Here is a 13,070-nt window from a genome sequence, read left to right as displayed (position 1 = left end):
AGCAAGTTCAAAACAAATATAAGGAAGTACTTCTTCACACAACACACAGTCAACCTGTGGAACTCATTGCCAGGAGATGTTGTGAAGGCCAAAAGTGTAACTGAGCTCAAAAAAGAATTAGATAAGTTCATAGAGGATAGTTCCATCAATGGCTATTAGCAAAGATGGTCAGGGAGTCATTAAACTCATGCTCTGGGTGTCTTTAAACCCCTGACTGCTAGAAGCTGGACTGCATGACAGGGGATGGATCACTCAATAAATTTCCCTGTTCTTTTCACTCCCTCTGAAGCATCTGGTACCAGCCACTGTTGGATGAGAGCATACTGGGCTAGATGGACCATTGGTTTGACACAGTATGGACGTTCTTATGTTTTTAATACATTGTTTTTCATATGATTTTTGTTAACTACTCAGCCTGGGCTAAATAGCATTCCAATTCATGTTTTCCTTCCAAACAGTAAGTCAGCTTGTCTTATACAGCGACAGAAAGGATGTGGACAAACTGGAGAGAGTCCAGCAGAGGGCAACGAAAATGTTTAGGGGCACATGACTTATGCGGAGAGGCTGAGGAAACTGGGCTTATTTAGTTTGCAAAAAGAAGAGTGAGGGGGGATTTGATAGCAGCCTTCAACTACCTGAAGGGGGGGTTCTAAAGAGGATGGAGCTAGGCTGTTCTCAGTGGTGGTAGATGACAGAACAAGGAGCAGCGGTCTCAAGTTGCAGTGGGGGCGGTCTAGGTTGGATATTAGAAAAAACTATTTCACTAGGAGGGTGGTGAAGCACTGGAATGGGTTACCTAGGGAGGTGGTGGAATCTTCATCCTTAGAGGTTTTTAAGGGCCGGCTTGACAAAGCCCTGGCTGGGATGATTTAGTGGGGTTGGTCCTGCGTTGAGCAGGGGGTTGGACTAGATGACCTCCTGAGGTCTCTTCCAACCCTGATAGTCTATGATTCTATGACAGTAGTAGGGTAGCCCATTAATGTCGGATAGGCTAGCTGAATTCTAAGCTGAACCAGACAATGAGCAAGCCACATGGAGGAAAGAATGTTCACACCTGCAGTTTAGCAAGGTAATGAAGAGTAGTCTGAGGTGGGGTGACAAATTTATGCAGATGAGTCCCGTTTCCCAAGCAGTCCTAAACAGACCATAATCCCCACAGAGCTGTGCAGGTAAATGCAGCCCTGTGGATTCATATTTTTCAAAACAATAGTAGTGCAAAGTATGCGTTTAGCTATTTACAGTTAAGTGTGAGACAAACTCAGGATAATTTTGGCAGCAAGAAGAAAGGTTATCACTGTACAAAAATATAGCAATTTTCCTTCCTCTGAAATTTACCCTGCTACTCAGCAGGGTCAGGAGCTGATCACAGTCACGAGTTCTACGAGGGACTTTGAAACAGACACTTCCCTGCTATATCTGGCAAAGCTGTATATTATTCAACAGTAATTAAGCATTTCCAGCAGGAATAGTGCAATACCAACAAAGTAAGAAATCAGATCCAGGAATGAAATCCTGGCTCCACTGAAGTCAGTGGGAGTTTTCCCATTGACTTCAGTGGAACCAAGATTTCACCCAGGAATTTAGTGTGAACAGATAAAGACTACAGAAGACAAGGAGAACATCTGAAATATGTTCAATACTATTGTTTTGATTCTCTAATTACCTTCCCATTCACATTCCTGCTGCTAGGTATGCAAAAGAATATACATTGTGAAAGGTTTTGGACTATTCTTTTTCTTCCTCTATATAATAGCTCACAGCCAATAATACTTTAGAGAATGTATTTCACAACAGAAACTTCAATCGTTGAAAGTTTGGGTTATACTGCTAATAACACATGATAGACAGGATACATGTATGGTTGGTTGGTTTGTTTTTAAATACAGAACAGTAGATAAAGTATTTGTTTGGAGAGGGAAAAACCAAGAAAAATAATTCTTCAAGTGTTGCCACATATGGAAGTTCAAGAAAATCATAAAAATAAGCATAAAACCAAAAAATCATTAATCTTCAATCTTACAGATCTGGTGAGCCCCTCTGTCAGCTAATGAAGTTCCAGACTGCCATAAACGAAGAAACATCATCCTGAGTATCTACTGCCTTGTTTGCATCATGATATTGCATGATCACAGTACAGAGTACAACACTATGCTACTGCTGCAAACATCCCAGTGCAATGCCAAAACATAGTGTCACAACTCTTGTATATTTTTTCTGACACACCTGTTAACAAAATGTCCATTATCTAATTAATGCTCCCCCACCCAAAGTTGACTGGAGCAGGATGTATCTGCTTGAAGTGAGGAGGAGGGATTCTAGTGGTTCTGTTCAGCACTCCCTGCACTGTTGTGTGTGTGTTTGTACGGTAACAAGGAGAACAGTCTGCCTGAGACCAAACTCAAGCATGAAAACAGTTTCTGCAAGACCTATATGTGGTGCTTCAAAGAGCCAGAGCTTCATGACTATTGACTATATAATAATACCCAAGAGCACTCTGGGTTTTTTCCCCCTATTTCAAAAAAAGACATTCATCAGTTACAATCCTGAGTTAATTGCTTTAGGACATCAAAATTAAATAAACTGGCCTCAATACCCAGCTAAGTAATGTTTCTCCTAGTGATGGCATAATTACAAAACCCGGGCAAAGATTCTAATACAAGATATCTGTAAAGATAAATACACAATCTATATATATTTCTAACAAATACAGTTAGAAATCTAGAACAAAAAAACTGTTTGCTTTTCAGTATTTCACTTTTATGCATTTGCTCTGTTTTGTCAAAAATGTTCTGATACTGATTTTTTTCTAATATTTTTACATGGATTATATACAGGGGTGAAAGTAACTTAAGGGACTTAATGCTACACAGGGCCGGGGTCCTGACCAGGTGTGTGTGGGGGGTCCCCTTGGGTGGAAGGGGTGGGGCCTTGGGCAGAAGGGGCGGGGCCTTTATATCCCCGGGGCCTTTAAACCGCTGCCACTACCCCGGGGCTCTGGCGGCGATTTAAAGGACCCGTGGCTCCGGCTTCAGTAGCTAGAGCCTCATGGTAGCGGTAGCTGTGGCGGTGGCCAGGGGCCATGGGGCTCTGGTGGCGATTTAAAGGGCCAGGGGCTCCAGCTGCTGCCGCTACCCTAGGGCTCTGGCAGCGGGGCTCTGGCGGTGATTTAAAGGGTCCGGGGCTCCGGCTGCAGTAGCAGTATCTGGGAGCCCTGGGACCTTTAAATCATCGCTGGAGCCCCAGGGCTCCCGGCCACTGCTGCTCCCTGGGGCTCTGGCAGCGGGACTCTGGCAGCGATTTAAAGGGCCAGGGGCTCTGGCCGCTGCCGGGAGGCCAGGGCCCTTTTAAATTGCCCGCCTGGGGAAGCTGCCTCCTGCTGGTATGTTCGACTGTGTACCGGCTCTTGCCGGTATACTATACCGGAACCAGATCGGCTTACTTTCACCTCTGATTATATATAAAATAACTACGATTTGAGATTTGCCTGGGGATTGTGTGCCTCACATTTATGGACCTTAGCATTAATGCCCTTTTAAAACACAATGGTCTTTTCTGTTCAATATACTTAACTCGGTTTCCTAAATTCTTAATTGAATTATAGTCAACAACTTCAGTTATGTAATTTTGATGTCACTTATTAGATAATCCGTCTTTACTAATAATCTGCAAAAATATTAATTTGGCATACAGCAACTACATAAGTTCCCACAACGTATGATAAGTGAAAATATATCTTTATTGCTCATTGGTATCTGTAAAAAACAAATGCTACATTATTTAGCAATCTTGCCTGCATAACTGTGATGGGTATATTGCCATCTTGATGCACAAAACATACTCAAGTGCAGAAATATTTTAAAACTAAGGGAGACAAATGCTTTCTCTTTTTGTTTTATGACCCAAAGTTGTAGTGGCAAGCACACAGGCCTTTTTTTTTTAACTAAAGTCAGAAGATACCTCAGGTAATATAGCAAAATGAGCTACACTATCTCACTATTAACTGTATCTTACTTCTAATTCATTAATATTCAGATAGGTTGATATGTCTCTGCTCACGATTGATGAAGCCCTGTTCAGCAGAAATCTTTCTGTCATGGTGAGATGTGCACTCAACACACAAGGCCCAATTCTGATCTCAGAGAATGGCAAAGCAGCTTATTTTAAGGGTAAATGGCTCATAAAGTTAAGAACAGATAAGAACGGTGCCATATTCTACTTTTGCTATATGTATGCTACTTCCACTATACCCAGTGGGAGTTTTTCACAAACACTGAGTACAAAATATGGACTTTTATGTAATTTTTATACAGCAGTGAAAATTATCAACTAAGAATTCTGCTACATATTTTTCAACATATTCACCAGTCTGGAAACCTTACAAACACAGTAAACAACAAACATGGTTTAAAGAATTGAAAATAGTCAAAATAAAATCAAATTCACAGAGAATCAGTCTTGCTGCTTGTGTAACAGATACACCTCAAAGATTTTTCTGTATTCTTTCTTTCGAAGAGGATACAAGATGGCAGTTCAGGCAGCCCTGTACACACTGTGAATTTTAAATATTAAACCACTAAAAAGAACAGCAGATATATCATCATTTATGGAACTCTGAGGCTATGTAGGTTTCTGTGGGTTTTTTGTTTACTTTTTTATTGAATTTAGGGTTAATACATCACACTGATATAATTAACTTGTGATGACTATAGACTAAAGATGTTTCTAATTCCTATATGATTTTTACCTCTCTCTGTCTGGGGAGTAGTGGTCATCTATTGCACGATGTCTATCCATTCGGTTCATGGTATTATAATGTGCAGCAGTAGATCGAGTCCCTCGAGGTCCCTGTTCCACATTCCTACTGAGGACATAAAAGCCATCATAGTCTTAGGGTGAGTAGTGCACCATGTCCTTATACTGATTTGTAAAATTAGTTCTGTTAATGAAAATGCCAGCTATAAAAGAGCTTTAAAAGGTCTATCTTTCACATACTTGTACTGTTACATAATTATAAGTCTCATGGTGAATTGTTTTGATGAAATGGCTATCATTATTTCAAAGAAAAAAGGCACTACCTTCGTGCCACAGATACTGCGACTTTAGCACAGGAGAGGATTTGAGCCACTGTACTTATAGAGTGATGCATTGTAGCAGAAGTCTGCTTTCTAACTGAGAGATTTATTGTAGAGAATTAGAATGTTCCAGGGTCCATCCAATACAGGGCTGGTGTTTTGCCATATTAGGCAGAGGCAATCTACTATGGAGTGACATGAGGACTACTAAGGGAAAATTCAGCCTGCCAAGCAAATTATCACCTGTACAAATCACTAGATATTAGTTTTGCAATGAAGAAGTAGCACAATGATTTAATTTGCATAATCTAGGAGTTTAAAGGAAGATGTATTTAAATTAAACATTTTCTATATTCTAGTAGCAACAAGTAATTATTATAGTGGGTGAAATCCTAGCTACACTGAAGTTTTACCACTGACTTCAGTGGGGCCAAACTTTCACCCATATTTTATTCAACATAAACTTGATAACCAGTGGTATCCAATGACCCCTCTCCTCCTGCAGCACCGCAGAACAAATCAACCAGTAGTAGGAAGAAAGGAAGATAGTACTATCAACTGCAAAGTTTATCAGGTAAATGCAATAGGATATTTTCATTTGTATGTTCACAGAGTTTATTAGGAAAGATGTTTAAAGGCTATCATGCAATGCAGGAAATGCATATATTTATTACAACAGTATTATAATTTTAATGATGCAAACAAGATTAATCAGAATAATAAGGTATTTCCGTATTCTTGGCATTTTTGGTCTGTAGTATGAAATCATGAAGTATGCAGTGACAGAAATCTTCATAGAAGTTGTATATACCTTAAACATTTATTCAAGTATATTTTTGTTACATACACATGTGTGCATTCATGCACACATAAATACATATGTGCATACAAAGTTATGTTAACAAAATGATGAGGTTGTAAAGTGAAACACTCAAATGATAAGAAGTGCCAGAGTTAAGGCTTTCTTGTTTTACTCCTGGAGAAATTCTATGCCAAAAAATTAAAAATTTTGCACCAAACAAATAAAAATTCTGCACACAATATTTTATAATTCTGCAGAATTCTGCATATTTTCTTTGTCAAAATAACACAATATAATCATGTTATTTTCAATTATTTTGGTAATTTATTTATACTACAATACAAAGGATGGAGAATGGGAGTGGGGAGCATTGGAGGGGATCCCCAAAACCTCTTTGTCTAATAGTAATGTAGCTAGTATTGGCCCTTTACTTCTAGTAATTAGTTAACAAATATATGAAGTCATATGCTCAGTGTTACATTATAGGCAACTGAAGAGCAAGTGAGGGCTGGGGACTCAAACTCACAATTTATATTTGCTTTTGACCATCTCCAGAAAGGTCAGTCGCAAACAGTTCATGGAGCACATCCAGTCCAAAAATGTAGACCAGTTCTAATCCTTAAAGTACCATAAGCATTTATAAGGTCACACTGTCCTTTACAATGAAGCTCCTTTTCACCACTCTGTCAATGTAAAGGAGCCTTAAAATTTTTACACCTGTTTTATATTCCTGGGGGAATTCACTAAGAACAATGGGAACAATTTACTAAGCAGGTAGGCTGCTAGATTCTGCTCTGCCTGAGGGGACAGAGCCTGCTCCACGGCTACCTCCTCAGAAACACCCCAAAGCCCTTCCCTTCCATGCTGAGCGTGCTGCAATAGCAAGTGAGAGGGACAGAGTGTCTCTCTCTTACTTGCACAACTGCCCAGCCCCACCCATGACGGTGATTTACATATCTACCAGCTGCTCCGGGCACCCAAATTGACCTGCCTGCACTGCCGGGGAGGGGCACCTGACTGCTCTTGCAGCTTCTCTTTGCTTCCCCATCAGAAGTAATTTTTCTGTGGGGAAGCAAAGAAATCTGTGGGGCCATAAATTCTGCGCACACACAGTGGTGCAGAATTCCCCCGGGGGTATGGTATGTATGAATTATGATAACCTAACTCATATACAAAGTCTGTGGCAGAGCCAGGAATAGAACCCAGTTCTCTCCTGTGTCTCAGTCCAGGGCCGCAAACACAAGAAAACATCCTTTCTCTTCTTGCAGTCTTCTTTCTCATTAACTGTTCATCCTGTGCACTGAATGAGGCATAAATAGTATGTGAGCACATAATTAAAGACAGAATACTAATGCCATGCAAGGGGACTGAAGAAGGTTGTATAGGTAAACTTAATTCTGGCATTTCCTAAGTTTTGAGTACTTGAGACTGTCGCCTTAATGTTATTTTAATGTTTAAAAAATGGTATTTCCTAGGTATACTAAAGGCAAACGGAAAAAAAAAATCCTATCTAGTGGAATCATATTGATCCTCCCCAAAGGTCATCAGCAGCGTTGGAACCCAAGTATGTTAGATCCATACCCAGAAGACTTGCTAAATTATTTTCTAATCATGTCATATGTTCATAAATGTTAAGGCCAGAAGGTACCATTGTGATCATCTTATCTGACTTCTGACATAACACAGGCCATATGGCTTCCCTGTATTAATCCCTGCTTCAAGTTCAATAGCTATGCTAGAGCATATCTTTTAGAAAAATATCCAATCTTGATTTAAGTAAATGAGATCAGAATAAGATGCTCTGTGTGTTCTATTTAGCTACTTCCTAATTCGGTTTTTATTTATAGTAGGGTTGTATTTATTTATTTTACTGGATTTTTAGGTAGGAACCTATCATCAGTTACCTGTATGTGATGAATTATGATAATGTGTGTGATTTTGCCTGTGCATAAGTAATAAAAATTAATAATAATATGTTGTTAGTGAGAAAATACTTTGTCAGTAAGTAAGTAAGTAAATAAATAAATAAATAAAAGGACCAGTACATTAACAGTTTAATCTAAAAAAAGAACAAAGGAGAAAAGGAGAAAAGGGAAAACAAAAAAGAGAGAGAGAAGTAGAATTGCTATGAAAGATCATGCCAACATGTACTTGATTCAGAATATTTGACACTGTGCAATCAATGTTTAATAGGCAATATTAACATTATGGCCAGATCATCAGCTGGTATTAAATCAGTGCAACTCCACTGATTTCAATGTAGCTATACTGAATTACAGTAGGTGAGGAACTGGCCCTCGAAAGTGACACTAAACTCCAGGAGGAAACCCATTCTATGCTATATCTCTATTTTTGCATCCTCTTGAAGGAAACCATTTCCACGAGGGCAATGTCTGTCCATGTTTAACAAGACTGTTTTTAAATAGTATTTTCAGTCCTGTAGTAGTCATTACCTTATGTAGTTGGGGTATAAGAAAAATGTCCTGATCTTTGTTTCACAGGATCAGAGGCTGTTTGAGAAAAAAAGATGTATATTCTTTTCTATATAAAAAGTGGTTGTAGAAGTGTTAATCTATTTTTGTTGCTTCCAAAATGTGCAAAAAAATACTGAGATACAGCATCTTTGGATTTCCCAAGGCTTGGTCATTTACCATAGTGGTAGAAAATAGCCATTGACCGATTAAAAACAAAAACAAGAACACCTCAGATCATAAAACCTTTAACCTTGTAAATCTCTCTTTAAAAGAATGGGGATAAAAATTTCTATTGCTTTAGATTGGAATGTATTTTGTGTCAGACTGATGTAAAAAAAGTGAAGGAATAATTTACACATGGCTATATTATTAAAAACTCATTTTTCATTATTTCATAAAGAGCAAACCAATTACTCTGTGTTTCTGTCATTCACTATTTTTCTTGGGGGTCACAGTTATTTCAGACATCCTCATAGATTTCAATAGCACTTAATTTCATACCCTCACAGGCATTGAATCTATATAGTGATTTACCTTTGTGGAGGAGGGACACTGGGAGACCAAGATCTAGTCCGTCCTATACTATCTGTACGGTGAGGGGACCCTGACCGAGAGCAGTGATTGGAAGACATCACTTGTTCTGGCACTGATAACGTTGAACTCTGAAGATCTCTTCCATTATGTCGGTAATCTAAAGAAAATACAAAAGATGAGCAAAACTAAAATCACATTTGGGTTTGTTTATTTTCTATTTTATTAAATATGTAGCACGTGTTAAAGATGCCATAAAACATGAAGAAAAGGGCAATGTTGTTTTGACTGTTGACAGACATATGTCTGTTTTAAAATGCATGTAACATAAAATATGTGTATAGATATGTTTCCTACATTTATGATGGAATTTCCCTTTAAATGACTAGCACTTAAATTGCCATATATCCAAACAGTAATTTAGAGTAAAAAGATCAGTGAAGAGTATGATACATTAATTTAAAATATAATTTTTTATTAGAACAAATATTACAAAATTAGTTACTGCAATTTCTAACAAATGGTGTAATGTCATGATCCATCACTTTTCATCATTCAAAATCCTTCAAAAATTGGTGATCCTAAAAGAAAAGTAAAACTCTAGGGGGCAGGTGAGGGTGCGGGGGGAAGGTGTGGGAACTCCTACTTCAGAAATAGGTTGAGCAGCACTGACATACTGAAATGGGATTCCACTCTTGGGATAAGCAACAGAGAGTCCTGTGGCATCTTTAAGACTAACAGATGTATTGGAGCATAAGCTTTCGTGGGTGAAAGCCCACTTCGTCGGATGCATGACTCTTGGGATCAAATTTAAGCAATAGTGATTGCTTTGTAAATGTATGTAAGAAGGAAAATGTGGATGTCCTGAAGTTAACATCCTTGATGTTTAGATAGTATGAGTCATGAGAAGTCCTAACAGAAAACCTACCAAGTACAAAATGCAATCAGATGGCAAAATGCAAACAAATGGTCCTTTTTATGACAGCTGTACCCATTCTATAGACATCAACAGAAAGAAATGGAATCAAAGGGGGAAAAAAGAGATGGACAGACTTTCTAAGGTATTTCATATACACAGAGAAGAAACTCATTTAATATCAAGTTTATGGAGAAGAGACTCAGCAGGATGAGCATGTGAATATGAGATAAATTTTGGCAGGATGATAGACTCATTAAGGTGGAAATATATCTCCAGCCTTGGAAGGAATTGCAGATAAGTAAATACCATCATATTGTCCTACTTAAATCTGCCAGTTCCTGAAACTGAAGTCACTGCCCCAGGAACATTATCTTCTAGGTAATAAATATGGGATCACAGATACTGAGCAGCTCTAAAGGAGCTTTCATGACATTTGTCAGGACCACACTAATATCCAATGATACAGGGAGCTGTGTCACAAGAGATAGAAGAATTTTAAAACTAATCCTGATGACAAGGGGCTGCAGAGACACTGGTCTTCAAAGAGCTTATGACAACTCTTAGTAGTTACCCAATAAACATGGATGGAATTGGTTTTTCATCCAGAAGAAGGCAGTCAAGCAGTTTGGCGAGGGGTACTTAAAGGGATCCACAATGGCCTGATTGCACCACACTGAAAAATGTTGCCACTTAAAGTTATAAATCCTTCTGGCAGACATCTGAGATAACAGGAGAACTTGTGATAGAACATCTATGGAACTCTACCCTGACAAGAACCAAACTTTTCAAAGTTAGGGTTCTCAGCATGGGAGAGAGCAAGACAGTCTGGTTCTGAGCAATTATCTGTGGGAACAGTCACTGCTATCTGCAACAAAGCTGAGAATCATACAAGTTTGAGCCTATATTGGACTACTAGGATAATTAAACCCTTACATCTAAGCTTGTCAGAACCTTTGCTAACAGAAAGGTACCAATAGAGAGGCATGCATGCACCACCATCATCAGTGATGTCCTTTAATAGACTGGTTTCTTCCTGGTGTCACGAGCAGAAGAGTCGTAGTTTCTTGTTTAGGTAAAAGGGAAAGAGATTCACAGCTGTTGTCCCTGAATGCCTTGCTGCATGTCTCTAGGCACACTTGAATCCAGTCGGTGTGTACAGTGGCATGCAAGGTAGTGCCTTTTGCTTCTACCTTCACCTCTCATGGGGAGGAAAACGGGGTGATCCCAGAGACAGCAGGGTGTCCTCACATTCCTTTGCATTCTGTAGAGATGTTCCACCTAATTCTGAAGTTACCCTTTCTGGTGAATGGAAGATCTTGAAGCTTTGTGGAATCCCATGTGGAATTCAGATGCCTACAGCAAGCAGACCTTCAGGTATCCAGTCTTCAGCCAATAATTCTTGGCAATATATCACATACATCAAAGGCTGCCCACACCTCATACTGGGCAGGTCCATAACCTCATGCACAAAATTGATAATCTATCCTGGCATTCCCTGCCTGGAGAATAAATTCAACTAAAGCATGAGCATTCATCCACACCCCAGTTTGCTCTCTGGCCTTATAGACTGCAGTCCATAAGAGAGCAACCACAAAACAGTAAATCCACTTCCAAAAGGACTGCAGCATTGAAACTCTGTCCTGGGGTCCAGTTTCACGGATTCAGGTGGTTTTCTCTTAGCCACAGCAGGTCTCTGTCATGTCTTCATTAACTCATCAGAAATAGGATACTGCCATATTATTCCAATGTGCTCCTAGTCCAGGTACTTCTCAGTCTTGACCATTGGTAACAAACTAAACCAAACCCAACTGACTTAGAGTCATGGTTCCCATGAAGCATGACCTCATCAAGCAAATCTAGTACCCATATATATCATGCTCCAAGACAAAGTATGCAGCAATCATGTTAATCTGCAAGCAACTTCTTCCTGCAACATACACACATCTTCAATTCTTAAAATTCCTTCTTTCCTCCTTTGTGTGGATCAAGGGGAGAGATGCCATCCTGTAAAAGATAACAGTATAAATACTAGCTGCATTTATCAATGAAGATGTATCAACACAAAAAACACAAAAACACTCAGTGTAGCAGATGTCCAACAGAATGCTCACTGAATGGGTCAAGATATACAAGCTTTAAAATGTTGAGAATTGACAGACATATCTATGTGTGGAAGACTACTGGAGCAAAGTCTTGACACGTCAAAGCCTTGATACCAATATGCTGATACAACTCCTTGTAACAACAATAGGGTTTGCAGAACTTGAGTCAAATGTTTAATTCACATCCCTTTAATTAAGGTTGTGTTTTCCTCATCACCATTTAATTAGAGAAAACCAATCTGGTGTGTTTTTATGGCTTTTATTCAAGAGCATAAACAATTAGCAGGTTAACCAATTTATTATACTTCTATAAAATACTAAAAAAAATGAAAATTTGATTGATCTTACAGTGTAAATCAAGTTAGCTAAATCAAGAATTAACAATAATACAAATCAGAATTGGAGAGAACAACTTGAGATCAACAACTGGTCAAATCATTGCATGAGCACAATCATTAATCAAATCACATAGTTAACAAAACACCAAAGATTAAATGGATTATGTGGTCTTTCTTTCTCTATGCAGTTTACTTAGCAGCTTATACTTTCCCTTGTTGAAACAATGGGTTAAGTTTTAATGTGTTAAATACCATAGGTGATCTCTAGTGATCTGTGGTAAGGTTTTCTTTCAACCTAGGTTAATCAATGCCCAATAGTAATTTGCATTATGGGCTTATATGCATGCACTATAACTGGCTTTACACACGTATGCATGCACCCCTACAAAGGCTAGGATAAGAAGTCTTTTCCTGGCAGGCGTCTCTGCACAGGTATTCAAGTATCCTGTTAAGGAAACACACACAAAAAAAGCAAGTTACTTAGAAAAAGATCAAGGATTTGCTCTTCACCTTGCTTGGTCTGTGGAGCTTTACAGTCAGTCAGAAACAGCAGTTTGGGGAATTAGGAGATGTCTTGCAGCTCAGGTATTGTCAAGCTAGCAGGCATCATCCTCCGGTCAACTGGCCGTTCTACAACGTCTTGGTCTCTACTTTCCTTTGGAGGGAAAGTAGGAGTATCAGCCATCTGGTTGTCATCGTGGTGACCTCAGGAGGAACACACTCTCTTTCTCATTTACCAGGTCTTTTAAGGGAGAAACCCAGCCTGGTGTTGTTCCAAATGATCTCCTCAGCAATCTTCTGATCAGAGGATCACAGACTTTGGACTCCAACT

The 13,070-nt window shown here is 39.0% G+C and overlaps 1 protein-coding gene across 25 annotated transcripts in view; it reads right to left on the bottom strand.

Annotated features, from left to right (window-relative positions):
* RIMS2 (regulating synaptic membrane exocytosis 2) overlaps positions 1-13,070 on the bottom strand; it is a 782,248-nt gene that overhangs the window by 232,528 nt on the left and 536,650 nt on the right. For 22 of the 25 annotated variants that reach the window (XM_065585993.1, XM_065585982.1, XM_065585999.1 and 19 more), the window contains 2 exons: positions 8,883-9,039; positions 4,745-4,861 (listed from right to left, as the gene is read on the bottom strand). In XM_065585993.1, coding sequence (XP_065442065.1) covers positions 4,745-4,861; positions 8,883-9,039 — 274 coding nt within the window. The remainder of the gene's footprint in view (positions 1-4,744; positions 4,862-8,882; positions 9,040-13,070) is intronic. The other 3 variants (XM_065585976.1, XM_065585983.1, XM_065585994.1) reach the window with 1 other exon arrangement.

The sequence above is a fragment of the Chrysemys picta genome, chromosome 2 (genome assembly GCF_011386835.1).
Source record: "Chrysemys picta bellii isolate R12L10 chromosome 2, ASM1138683v2, whole genome shotgun sequence".
NCBI classification, from domain to species: Eukaryota; Metazoa; Chordata; order Testudines; family Emydidae; genus Chrysemys; species Chrysemys picta.
The sequence above is the reverse complement of the archived record's forward strand: the minus strand, read 5'-3'. Positions and strand labels throughout refer to the sequence as shown.